This window comes from Macrobrachium nipponense, chromosome 42 (genome assembly GCF_015104395.2).
Source record: "Macrobrachium nipponense isolate FS-2020 chromosome 42, ASM1510439v2, whole genome shotgun sequence".
In the NCBI taxonomy this organism is placed as follows: domain Eukaryota; kingdom Metazoa; phylum Arthropoda; class Malacostraca; order Decapoda; family Palaemonidae; genus Macrobrachium; species Macrobrachium nipponense.
The window spans coordinates 11,059,515-11,073,521 of record NC_061103.1 but is presented as its reverse complement, the minus strand read 5'-3'; the positions used below and the strand labels follow the sequence as shown (position 1 = coordinate 11,073,521).

General features: G+C 34.9%; 1 protein-coding gene across 4 annotated transcripts in view; it reads right to left on the bottom strand.

Annotated features, from left to right (window-relative positions):
* Positions 1–829: 829 nt before the first annotated feature.
* Positions 830–14,007, bottom strand: part of LOC135212973 (DDB1- and CUL4-associated factor 1-like) — a 287,714-nt gene continuing 274,536 nt past the window's right edge. For all 4 annotated transcript variants that reach the window (XM_064246733.1, XM_064246734.1, XM_064246731.1 and 1 more), the window contains 5 exons: positions 11,334–11,480; positions 9,488–9,755; positions 9,233–9,393; positions 8,999–9,089; positions 830–1,358 (listed from right to left, as the gene is read on the bottom strand). In XM_064246733.1, coding sequence (XP_064102803.1) covers positions 1,117–1,358; positions 8,999–9,089; positions 9,233–9,393; positions 9,488–9,755; positions 11,334–11,480 — 909 coding nt within the window. In that variant the 3' untranslated portion in view covers positions 830–1,116. The remainder of the gene's footprint in view (positions 1,359–8,998; positions 9,090–9,232; positions 9,394–9,487; positions 9,756–11,333; positions 11,481–14,007) is intronic.

The window sequence follows — 14,007 nt, the reverse complement described above, 5'->3', positions numbered from 1 at the left end:
TAGGCAGTGTTTATAAAGATGAGATTTAGGCAGCAGCAGCAGTCATCAACAAAAGTAAGATGTATTACCGTAAAATCAATAATCTTTGTCTTGACTGAAAACATTCTGGACTGCCAGTACTTTTGGTCCTTATTTTGTTCAAATGCATAACATATCAAGTAGGAAAACCAAAGGTATATATTTTTGCTGGCACAATTATAAAATAGTGTTCAATTGTGTTATCCATTTGACTGGTTAATGGAACAGTTGGCTCAAGTTGAGCCAGGTATGTATAAGTGCCAAGCTTACACCAATACTTCTGAAATTTCTCTAACTGGTTGCCAATTTCTCAGGAGCAAGTGGTTTCAGCCACTGATAAGGTACTACTCATAATACTTTCAAACTGCAGTCTTGGATAAACCCTTTTGTAGAATGTCTAGCTTAGCTTATCCCATTTTCTTCTTGTTACTAGCCTAAAAGGCTAAGCCCCTGAGATAAACATGAAAAATTGTGACCAGAATAGCAGCTTTCTTAAATAAAACACAAAAATAAAGGTAACTGTAAAGGAAATATGAGCAGAAATGCCTGCCATAAAGGTTGTTTACACTCCCAACAGAACTCACAAACATTACATTTTTTGGTGTTACAATGAGCTGACATGTTGACCTGACTGCCGTTCAGCAAAAAAGGTGACACTTCCTTCAGGAAGCTGATGCTCTTACCTTGCCACTACTGATGTTAGTGAGGTTGCAGTCTTGCTCTGGAAGTCACGCAGAGAGAGAGAGAGAGAGAGAGAGAGAGAGAGAGAGAGAGAGAGAGAGAGAGAGAGAGTGTTCAAATAAAAAAAAACTTATACACAGAAACATTTATTTTCATAAAAACTCAATTCCGCTGAAACATATCACATGACCCACTAATATAAACAGCGTAATAAAAAATAGCTTGACCCTGCCACAGCAAAAATCTAAAATATGTATTCCAGCAGATTACTCTCGAGATAAAACTCTCGAGAAATTAAAGAAAATTTACAATTCCATATAAATAACTGCAACCAGATTAAATTCTTGAAGTCCATTAAAAACTTCTCTTTGGCTGTTTGATATATTTCCTTGAAAAACTATAAAATTTATTTAGTGATCATTCTGATGGAGCATAGCTGGAGTCTTCAGCGTCGTCATCCTCATCTTCATCCTCTTCATCATTTTCTTGAAGCCAAGCATTTAATGAAGCACTTTGGGGATCAGAAGAATTTCCATCATCGCTATTTAATTCGAAAAGAACTGAAGATTCGCTTTCAAAACCGTCATTTGATGACAAACTATAATTGGAGGAACTGCTTGATCGTGCATCTGCATCTTCATTATCATTTTGGCTACCATCTGCAATGAAACAGGGATAAAAATAAATCTGTATACTCACTATGTTGCAAGAGCAATAACTAACTAATGCACCTTCATGTTGGAATAGAGAAAGAGAGAGAGAGAGAGAGAGAGAGAGACCAGACCAATAACTAACTTATGCACCTTCATGTTGGAATAGAGAGAGAGAGAGAGAATATAATTTATTCACAACTGTAACCGAAGTTACAACTGGCGCCATCGAGACAACACCAGTACTTTAGAAGTATGATCATTGCCATCCTAAAAGTTGAAAATTAATCAAGAAAAGTCATCTATAGAATAGGAGACATTCTCTATATACTCACATTACAGCTAGGCTAATTTTTTTACTATTTTCTTGTAGCTTGTACAAATATATATTTTGGGTTAATAATCTGAGTTCATGTCCAGTAGTAATTAATAAGTACACTATTTCTTGAACATTTCTTGGATACTTCTTACCCACCCTGGTTACCACCTAAATGAAGGGTCTTTACTAAATTCTAATCCAGTATTTACTCCAGTTGCCCTTTTCCCATTTTTACCAACACTAAAGGAAATTTATTCATGTTTTCTAGGCAATTATCGAGCCAGTCAAACTACCAAATTCACCAGTTGCATAAACTTCATTCATTTCTCTTGACTACATTCAGCACTTTCATTTCCTCGGGCCATATATTACCTAGATATCTAACTTATAATCATTAATACATCTACAACAATGCAGTTCTTCTAGAGGTATTTTGCTGATTTTATTACACTTTCTTTAGTACCCAAGACAAAGATCAGTCTAACCATGGCTTTATAAATAAATGATTATCATCAAGTTGCAACTCAAGTTGGAATAGCAGAATGCTACTAGCCTACGACCTCCTACAGGAAAAGTAGACCAGCATACAAGAAAAAATACAGGAGGATAACTACACCACGAGGAATAACAAACTCAGTAAAATGCATTTTGGAAACCATGAGGGTGATAAGCCAGAGGGCAGCCATCCAGCAACCACTCCTCTTACTCACAAAAATATTTGCAAAAATTAAACAGCAAAACTATATTTATAATAATGGTGACTTAAATAAAGGTTGTTTTGCTTGTTGTATCCAATTCCAGTATTACTATTATCATATTTTTACTGTATTACAGAATATAAACATTGTCATGTACATCATTTGCTTTTGACCTTATATTACACGTAGGTTAATAATATTTACAGTGGTAATTGATCTAATATGTATGTATTGTCTGGTAAAATTTCAGAAATCTGCATTAAAAATGTTCCTCTACATAGTCAAAAAAGGGTTTTCCCAGAGACCTTCAAAAGTCACCTGAATGTTTACAATAAATGGGAGATAACACATACATATAAAGCTACAACTGCCACAATGCTATCACATGTTTTCTAACACTAGACATATACACCTAAACAAAAAACACGTAGTCGTCTCCATCGATTTCTGTCCTGTGCATCGTTCTCGTTAATACCTTTCCATAACATATCTTCCCCTACACAATCACGCCATGTCTTTCTTGGTCTTCCCTTCTTCCTTCTACCTCACACTCCCATTTCCATCGTACGTCTTCCAACATGATTTTCCTCTCTTTGTAACAGGTGTCCATACCATCGAAGCCTTCCCTCCTGTATTTTCTTTGATATTTTAACTACCTTTGTCAATCCTCTTATATACTCATTTCTAATCCTATCTTCCCTTGTTACTCCCGACATCCATCTCAACATTCTCATTTCTGCTACATCCATCTTCTTCTCCTCTGTTTTCCTAATACTTGCTTTTTCTGTTTCATATAACATTGCTGGTCTGACCACCGTCCTATGAAACTTTCCTTTCAATTTCAGAGGAACCTTCTTGTCACAGAGGACCCTGATGCAGACCTCCAGTTATTCCATCCTGCCTGAATTTGATGTCTCACCTTTGCCCATGCTTCCACTATCCTTTAATATGGAGCCCAAGTACTTGAATTTCTGTACTCTCATTATTTCTTCCCCACCCAATCTTATGCTATTTCCACCATCCTCAGTAATACTGGAACACATATATCTGGTTTTTTATCTGCTTATTCTCATTCCTCTCTCCTCAAGTGCTGCTCTCCACCTCTCCAACTCCTCCCTCCCCTCTGAACACAACACAATGTCATCTGCATATAATATGCACCATGGCACTGCTTCTCTAACATCCTTGGTCATTACCTCCATCACAGTGTTGAAGATGAATGGGCTAAGTGCCGACGCCTGGTGTAATCCAACTCCTATCTCAAATCCATGTCTCTAAAACACTGCTTCTCACTCTAGTATACACATTCCTGTACATCTGAATAATTCTGACATACTTTTCCAGCACCATCTTCTCCCTAAAACATCTCCATATTTCTTGCCTTGGCACTCTGTCATAGACCTTTTCAACGTCTATGAATACCAGATGCAGGTCTCGTTTTTCTTTGAATTTCTCCATCAGCTGCCTTATGCAAAATATTCCATCCGTTGTGCTGCTTCCCTTCATAAATCCTAACTGTTCCTTCCCTATTCTCACTTCCTCTCTCAACCTGCCATCTATTATTCTTTCCAAAATCTTCAACGTGTGAGACATTAGTTTGATACCTCCATAACTACTGCGTTCCTGGACATCCCCTTTACCTTTGAATATAGGTATCAATATGCTTTCCCACCATTCTTCTGGTATCTTTTCTTGTTCAAATATTTTTACAATCAGATCATACAAGATGTCTACCCTTCCTCTACTAAGGCTTTCCAAACTTCGACTGGGATTAAGTCAGGTCCTGTTGCCTTCCCATTCCTCATTCTTTTTAAGGCTTGTATCACTTCATCCCTAGAGATCCCCATTACCATTTGAATCCATGTTTACTTGTCCATCCTCTCTTAAAATCCATGTTTACTTGTCCATCCTCTCTTACAAGTCTTTCATTTTCTTCATTTAGCAGTTGCTCGAAATACTCCTTCCATCTTTTCAGGATGTCTTCTTCCTTTTTTATGACAGTACCATTCCTATATTTCATTTGCTTAATATGGGCGATGTCCTTCGTTCTTTTATTTCTATTTCTTACTTTTAGTTTGAGCAACTTACTCAACCCTTCCTTGGTTTCCAGTTCATTATAAACCTCTTCATATTCCCTTGCCTTAGCTGAGCTACCAGCCTTTTTACTTCTTTGTTACTTTCCCTTAATCTTTCTCTATCCTCCTCCAGCTGTGGCTCTTCAAATCTCTTCTTTGCCTCCCTTTTACCCTTCACCATTTCCCCCACCACCAGCTCTCCTTTTCCTCCCATACTATTCCAGATGTTTCCCCTAGTATCTCCTTTCCATGTCTTCTAATCACTGATGCATTATGCCTCCACCATTTTCCAAAATCATCAATTCCCAGATCAACCTCTCCCAGCACTCTTCTCCTAAACTCTCTCTTCTTATCATTATCCCTCCCTAACAATTTATACCTCTTGATTTTCTTTACCCCATTCGTTTTTTTTTTCTCATTTCATCTTCAAATCCATACAAAGGAGCCTATGTTGGGGGGCCACATGGTCACCTGGGATAACTTTACAATTTCTAACTTCCACCAGTCTTGATCTATTATAAAGGAGGTAATCTATTTGTGTACATCTACAGCCACTCCTGTATGTTATCAAGTGCCCCCTCTTCTTTTTGAAGGTGTTCACTACTGCCATATCAAAAGACATGGCAAAGTCTACTATACTCTCTCCTTCTGGGTTTCTCTCCGATCCCATCTCCTCCATGCACAAGTTCAATTACATCATTTTCATTTCCGACATGTCCATTAAAGTCTGCCCCCACTACAATCCTCTCCTGCTCTTCCAGTTCTTGTTTCACCTCATTCATTTCATTCCAAAAACTCCTCTTTTCTTCCTCTGTACAGCCCACTTGTGGACAATAAGCACTAATGATGTTCATTGTTTCCCTTCCATAACATATCTTCACTCTCATAATGCAGTCATTCTTTCTACTCACTTCTGTCATCGCATTCTTCATTTCCCCCGACAGCACTACACCAACGCCATTCCTACCCTGCTCATTTGCTCCACTATAGATTAGCTTGTAGCCAGTCCTCAGTTCTTTGGCTTTATTATCCTTCCATCGAGTTTCCTGCACACACAAAATATCCACTCTCTTTATCCTCATCAACTCTGCCAACTCTCTTCCTCTTCCTGTCATAGACCCACTATTGAGCTGACCTATTCTGATGACATTTAGAGCTCGCTTCTTTAGCTGCACCTGCTCATGATGCAGTAGCCCTCATCTTGTCACAGAGTTAGGGCGATGTGTCTGTGCGTCATTTATGGAGTACCCCCTAGCACTATTCTCATCAATATCAATGGACTATAAGGATATAGTAATGTAAAAATATATGTCCTATTATACTTGTCATTTGTAACATAACTACGGTAATTTTTTACTATTGTACAATGGTTGAAATGCCACTGTTGTTATTGGATTCAATAGTTCATAGCAAATCAGCTGTTTCTGGCTGTATGCATTTACACAAGTATAACATTGCTAATGATACTTTTAGCATTCTCTTTTACTTTTTTTTATCTTAACTAGAAGATGGGATAAAGAGATGGAGGAGAAGGGGTCAGCCTTACTTGAAAATGGGACAGATAAATAATAATAATAAGTTAACCTATAGTAATTTGGTGTTCGTGGCTTGAAGCACGGTTCTCGAACCAACAAAAATTTTGTTAACATATGGTTCATAAACCGATTTGTTCATGAGCAGAGGTACCACTCTATATATAGTAATAGAGTATTATATATATATATATATATATATATATATATATATATATATATATATATATATATATATAATAATATTTATATATAAAGCACATCCTTTTCTTACAAATAATATTCCTTTTATACTAAGAATGCACTCCAAGCAAAATATCTGTGGTAACTTAACTATGACACTGTGGGCAATGTACTGGAATGTACCAATAACTGGTCATTTCCATTTGTTCCAGGCACATCGCCAATCTTGTTCTTCAGGGCTGTCACTGTTTTTCAAGAAGATTCTACCTTCTGGTTGTCAAAGAAGTGTTTTTTATTTCTTGTGATAATTTTCGTACATTACAGCCCTTTATAGTAATTCTTATTTTATATATACCATGATTTTTTTTTCATATTTAATAATAAAATTCAGAATCTTTATAACTTTAGTTCTTTTTTAAAACTCAGAAATAATTTTTCTTAAATTTCTGTACTTGTAACACACACAATAATTAAGTCGTATGTCTTATTATTTCCTACAGCAGCACTAATTGGACTCCAGATTCCCATCTACATAACCGTGAATGAAGAACTCCTATCTAGAGTTAACAACGTCTACCTAAATATACGAGAAATTGAATGCCGCATTTACAAAATACCACAGAGATTAGAAGAAAACAAAAAATCCATTCAGCGTAACCTGGAAATTTTGGGATTTTCATTCATTTCTTTAATTTTGGGCTAGTAATCCATGGTTCAGAGATCAGAAATGGAACCCATCTCCTATCAAAAAGAGCCCACAATAAATCTCCAGGAAAAAATAAGAATGGAATATACATAATTCTATACCAATTCACTCTAAATGCCTTTACCCCATTAAAAATACTGCCTATGCGACATCTTTCACTTGCCATCAAGATGTGTATTTGTTGAATATTGTGGCTTATTTTTAAAGATATAAGAATGAATCATTTTAAGAAAATATTAATTCAAAGATCAGGTGGGAGGATGAAAATTGATGAGCAATCTAATACTCATACTCTGAACTTTATGGTTCAATTTCACACCTCTTAATTTGCACAATGCACTGATTTTAACTTAATCTCTTTTAACTGCAAATATGAAATCAGATGACTCGATGTAAACAGAATTTTATTCCTTGCATAAACAGCCAGCATGTTTTTGAAGTCAAACTAATTATCCTGTGTTCACTATAATGCCAATGAACACTTACTCTGCAATTCATTAACCTAAAATTTAATATCAATATGAAGCTCATTACCAAAGTCTAGCTAGCATGTATATCACTGGATACTGAAAGGAGGACAATTAAAATCACCAAGATCCATGTAGCAGTACTGCCATCAGTGCACCTCATGTGGTGCCTGCAGGCACTGCTTATCTCCCATTCCAACTTCCTTTCTTCAATTTTGCAATCCAACCCCTTCTACTTTTACTTCTTAATATAAATGTGGAGGTTCCTCAAATTATATAAGTAGATCCTTGAACCTAATCTACTTTACTTCCTGGATCTTTTTGATTTTCTGTTTAACCACTACAATTCGCTCTCTGTCCAACACTACAATTTGCTCTCTGTCCAACACTACAATTCGCTCGTCACTGTCTGAAGCACTGATCAACAAAAAGTGCCACAATGCTTGTCTTAAAAGCCTAAATTTCATAAAATCACACATAACACCCGATCCTAGTAAAAGTCAACCCCCAATCCTAGTAAAAGTCAAACCACTGCATCAGGATCATCATTATCTTCAGCATACAAATTCACATGTTAGCCAGCCAACAAATACTGAAACAATCATGTAGTACATAACTTTACTGAATTAAAATTACCAAAATTTTTATAAACTTGAATGCAAACTTTAAAATACTAATGCCTTACATCTAACCTACAATTTTGTTTTGCTTTAATTTTGTTTGCAAATTTAAGCTCTCATAAACTCATTGTCACAGTCAGAGTTATCCAAGACAGGAGTGTTACATTATTATCATTCAGAAGATAACCCTTACTCATACGGAACAAGCCCACTGGGGTCACTGACTTGGAATTCAATCTTCCAAAGAATACGTTGTTCATTTGAAAGAAGTAACAGAAAATAATAGGAATAAAGAAAGATGAGATCAGTTATTAGTTAAACACAACACCCCTAGGAAGGCTCTTCCATAGTCCAACTGTGAGAGGAATACAGGACCTCTGGAGCTGAGAAGTTTGACAGCAAGGCACATTTACTGCATACATACTGGTGTGTTGCTGTTCAGCAAACCTAGTTGCTCACAGCAGGAAACAAAGATCAGGGACCTACTGTGAATGTGAAAAATCTCTGTTAAATTACAACTTACGAAAAATTCACACACAAGAGACCATCCGTCCACGGTCCAAGACATAACTGCAAATTCTTGGAAACAGATACAAACCATCACGAACCACTCTGTCTAAAAAACAAATCTCTGGCCGAGGCAGACATCCACACCAGAGAACAGTGTTCTAGGACGTAAAGGAAGGGCAAATGACCGAAAACATGTTACACTGATTTTATCACTTACTTTAAATATATGAAGGCCTTATGTACAACTATAAAAAATTTTCTACTAAAGTACATACAAAAACTTTTTGTTTTCTCTGGTAGATTATAGTAAAATTATTATTAAAAAAAAAATGTAAACATATTGTATTCTTAATATTCTCTTCTGTTAAGGGGGGAGGGTCTTATATGCTGTCTGAGACAGTATCATAATCAATACTCCCTGCAAGAAGAATCAAGTACCCACAGAGGTGAATAGGTTTTTCTGAGCAAAAAATTCAAAATAAATAGAGCATCCAAACCATCTCATCACAAACACTATGAAATCACAAAAATTGCTTTACCTCCATCTTGTGAATTCTGCTCTTGGTCATCATCACTATCATCAGAATCTTCTTCGTCACTACCCATATCATCTTCATCCTCATCATCACCCTGTTAAAATAATCAATAATGAATACTAGGAACAGAGTTAAAAGTCATCTGAGATTTCAAACCCAAGCATTTTTACTTTTCATTAATAATAAAAAGTAATAAATGAGAGAGAGAGAGAGAATGGGAGTGGGTGGTGTACTTACCAACTCATCATCTTCCTGCCTTGTCATCCCAATTTCGTATAATCTAACGACTGCATCTTCAGTTAGATCTTGATTAGTACTTTCAGTTTCCACTACAGCAACCTGAGTGTCAGTCTGGTTGATTGCTAATGAACTTACAACACGACGCACATCAACAGTGGCTGAAAATACAGAAAACATATAGCTATAACACCTGCAACGATAAAAATACTCTATTTTCCTTTTTCTGCAGAATACTAGGAAAAATATTCTTACCAATACTTGAATAATCTGCTGCATCTACGGTCTTGAAAGAAGTCTCAAAGGCATTTTCTTGACTTTCATCAATCAGGTCCCCAACTGTTATTCCAAATATTACGTCATTTGTGTGATTGAAAACGATGTCACACAGATTTAACACTGGCACAGTTTTTAGAAGATGAAAAGTTCTCAGGTCCCAAATTTCTGAAGAACTAATAATCTCTAAACCATTACGGTGAAATACTCCATTTAAAATTGGGTTAATTTTATCAAACTTGTGAATCTGTTGGAGAGAAAGTAAGGAATATATTAAAGGGCTAGCCTTGCAAACAGAAATACGGAAAACTGCCAAAGATTACCATATATACTCGTGTAACGTGCAATCTTGTGTATCGTGCGACCCCCAGATTTTTACCCATAAAAAATTATTTTATCATGAATCTCCTGTATCACATGAAATCCTTTTCTGAGACCAAATTACAATAGACTAACCTCTTTTCCTCCATCTCTTTATCTATAGTACTGTCGAGTTAAATAAGTTGAAAAAAATAAAATATAATGATAACAGTATCATTGGCAACGTTACTGATGCGTAAACACGTACAGCCATAAACAACTGAACGAGAAACAGCTGTTTTGCTATGAACACCTGAATCAGATAACAACAGCTTTTTTTACTTGCATTTCAGCCATCCTATGATAGTAAAAAATAACCACAGTTATGTTACAAATGACGCTTGTAGAATAAGACTAAAATATTTTTACATTATACACTAATTTGCTATGGAGAAAAGATAGGCAAGGAAATATATACTACTAAATTTAAGCTGCAAATTGTAGTTAAGAAGAGAAAACAATGTTCAAGCTGCTAATGACTATAATTATCATGCATCGGCAACATGGATGACTCCCATGAAACCTGATGGTAAATTAAATTACAACATGGATGACTCCCATGAAACCTGATGGTAAATTAAATTAAAGAGAAAAGTATTTTAATCAAAACTACTAGCCATGAAAGAACACATTCAACTGCTGTTTTCATGCCAATAAAAGATAACAAAGTAAGCTTGTATTATGATGAAATCAAGTGAAAATAGAAAACAGAATCTGTTGATTTTTTACATAAATTCAAGCCAAAACTCCATCAAGGAAAAAAAAATTACGATGAGAGGTATTTAAGTCATAATTCGACTTGTAAGCACTTTTTATAATGTAAAATAACCTTGTTTCATATAAATAAAGTATACACAGATTTATTTGTGCTATAGAAGCAAAAAACTCTGAACTGAGTTAAATAAAGTGAAATAAACCTACTTCGTAATCATCCTCAGTTTATCTCCATACCAAAACATAGATCGCTGCCAGTACTATTTTATAATACAGTAGTAAAATGAGAATACATACAATATTATTGGATACAGTGAAGTACAGTATAACTTTTTAAAAGATCCATGGAAAAGATGCATATTCAATATGTTTGTAGTTTATAATACGATACTAATAGTATGTGAATACTACACACGCTAATTTTTTATCTCGTGTACGATGCATCCCCCTTAAATTTAGCTTGACAATTAGGCCTTCAAAAGTTGTTTGTTACACGAGTATATAGGGTACTTGTCACATATATTTACTAATGGTCACAAAACAAAAAGCATCCAAACTCAAGAATTGAAAATCTTCTTTGCAGTTTCTATCAAGCACAAAATCAATTCATGACTAAGATTTAACTTTGTGTTTATTAAGAAATTTAAAAATTAAAATATGTATGTATACAGGCAAGGAGTGTAACAAAGAAATCCCTGAAAGACAAATACTCTATTCATAATAGTACATGACATAAAACCAAGATAAATACCTGTTTTCCCGACCGCACATCAAAGAGAACACCATCAGTAAGAATGAGTTCATCTGTAGGATCTAAAACTGCTCTGTTTATGCGATAATGATTGGACAACTTTGGCGTAAATTCACTCACAACCTGACTGGTATTTAGATCATACAGCTGTCAAGAGGGAAAATACAGATAAAATAAATTCTAAAATATTATAGAACAGGAAAAAATTTCAGTATATGTATACATTACAGCAACAATGGTCAGTGTGAACCTGTCTTTGAACTTTGCAGATTTGATGACTATCCTATGATCTCTATAGCTTATGTGAGGTTCATAAAATTGCCTGCTAAAATCTTGTAAAATGTAAAAACCTTACATATAAGTGATAATAATGAACATTATTTGCAAGTAAAGTACGTATATGCAGTTTCTCTTCATTTTCAACATGAAAGCCCCAAGTAAAAGAACTCATATGAAAATAAAAAATTATAAAAATACTCAACACTCCAACCTGGAACTCAACATACAGATTCCAATTTTCATCACACCACAGACCACCTACTAATAATTGAAATACCCTTGCAGAACAAGTTACTGCTGTTACATCAACCACCAATTATAACAACGTATATGTTTTTAATTTTATACTAAGTGTAAGCACACAATGTACTCTTTTACAAACAACTGATTTACAGTTGAAATAATTTTAATGATGTGAGAGAGCACTGTAGTTATAAGAAATTTCTTTCTTAACCTATGCCCACAATTCAAATGAAAAAAAATCTTCTTCCACAACAGAACTGCCATCATAAAACACCAGAAAAGTAAAGCTTGAGCCAACTTACAACAGTTGAGTGAGTAAAATATCAGTTTCATTATCATTACCTTTATCTTAAATACAGCTGTAATAGCCTACCTGACTTATGGCAATGGTTTTTTTGAGTATGACACCTAGCTTATGTCAATGATGTAGTTCATACATATAAATTTTTTATCGTGTGTATGGTAGCAACTGATAAGAAAGTTGTTTTATAAAAATACATTAATGGGCATAAAACCATGGTGAGAGAGAGAGAGAGAGAGAGAGAGAGAGAGAGAGAGAGAGAGAGAGAGAGAGAGAGAGAGAGAGAGAGAGAGAGAGAGAGTGTTATATATTTTTAAAAGTGTACTTATAAAGTACATTTTGTTACAAATATGGGGGTTAAGGGGGCCAGCCGGCTAATGCCATTTTTTAAGGACAGGACTTTGATATTCATACCACTGTGCAAATAAGGTGACTTGGGACATCTCCAAACCCCATATGATTTTCGCCTCTGACCTTCAGTTTTGTGACACCAGGGTGATTTATCCCGAAAATAACCATTTTTCAAATTCTATCTCCTTCCTTGATATTTAACCCTCTTACGCCGAATGGACGTATTAAATGTCGAGTCAAAATGTCTCCCGTATGCCGAATGGTCGTATCATACGTCGACTCAAAAAAGTTTTTTTAAAAATTTGCGGAAAAATACTTATAGGCCTACCAGCCGAAAACTTTTGAATCACGCGCCTTGTGGGATGCTGGGAGTTCACGGATCAAGGCGTTGTTTTGTTTACAATCGCTACACAGGCGCGCAAGCGCGAATTTCTTTCTTTTATTGCACTAAAAAGTATCAGTGACACATCTCATAAATTATTTAGTCACTTTGACATAAATTTTGCACCATTTTAAATTATCCTTTACATGAAGTATTATATATGAAAATGTGCGCAATTTCATGTAAAATACAACAAAAAATACTCATGATTGTAGCTTTTATCAGTTTTGAAATATTTTTATATAAATAACGATGTGCAAAAATTTCAACCTTCGGTCAACTCTGACTACCGAAATGGTCGAGAAACGCAATTGTAAGCTAAAACTCTTATATTATAGTAATATTCAATCATTTGCCTTCATTTTGCAACAAATTGGACGTCTCTAGCACATTTTGATTTATGGTGAATTTATGAAAAAACTTTTTCCTTACGTTCGTGCGGTAACTCTTCCGATAAATTTTTTCGTGCGATTGTCCTAATGTTTGCACCATTTTAAATTTGCCGTTACATAAAGTTTTATATATGGAAATGTGCAAAATTTCATGCACAATGCATCTAAAAACAACCCATGGTTGTAGTTTTTATCAGTTTTGAAATATTTTCATATAAATAACGTTAAGTGCAAAAATTTCAACTTTCGGTCAACTTTGACTCTACCGAAATGGGCGAAAAACCCAATTGTAAGCTAAAACTCTTATATTCTAGTAATATTCAATCATTTACCTTCATTTTGCAACGACTTGGAAGTCTCTAGCACAATATTTTGATTTATGGTGAGAAAAAAAAAAAAAAAAAAAAAAAAAAAAAAAAAAAAAAAAAAAAAAACATTTTCCTTACGTCCGCTCGGTAACTCTTCCGAAAAAATCAATTTTTTTTTGTGCGATTGTCGAAATGTTTGCACCATTTAAAATTAGCTGTTACATAAAGTTTTATATATGAAAATGTGCGCAATTTCATGTAGAATACAACTAAAAACGATTGAAGGTTGTAGCTTTTCTCTTTTTTAGAAATATTTGCATATAAATCACGATAAATAGAAAAAAAACCACGTTCAGTCAAATTTTTTGACTCTACCGAAATAGTTGAAAAACGCAATTGTAAGCTAAAACTCTTACGG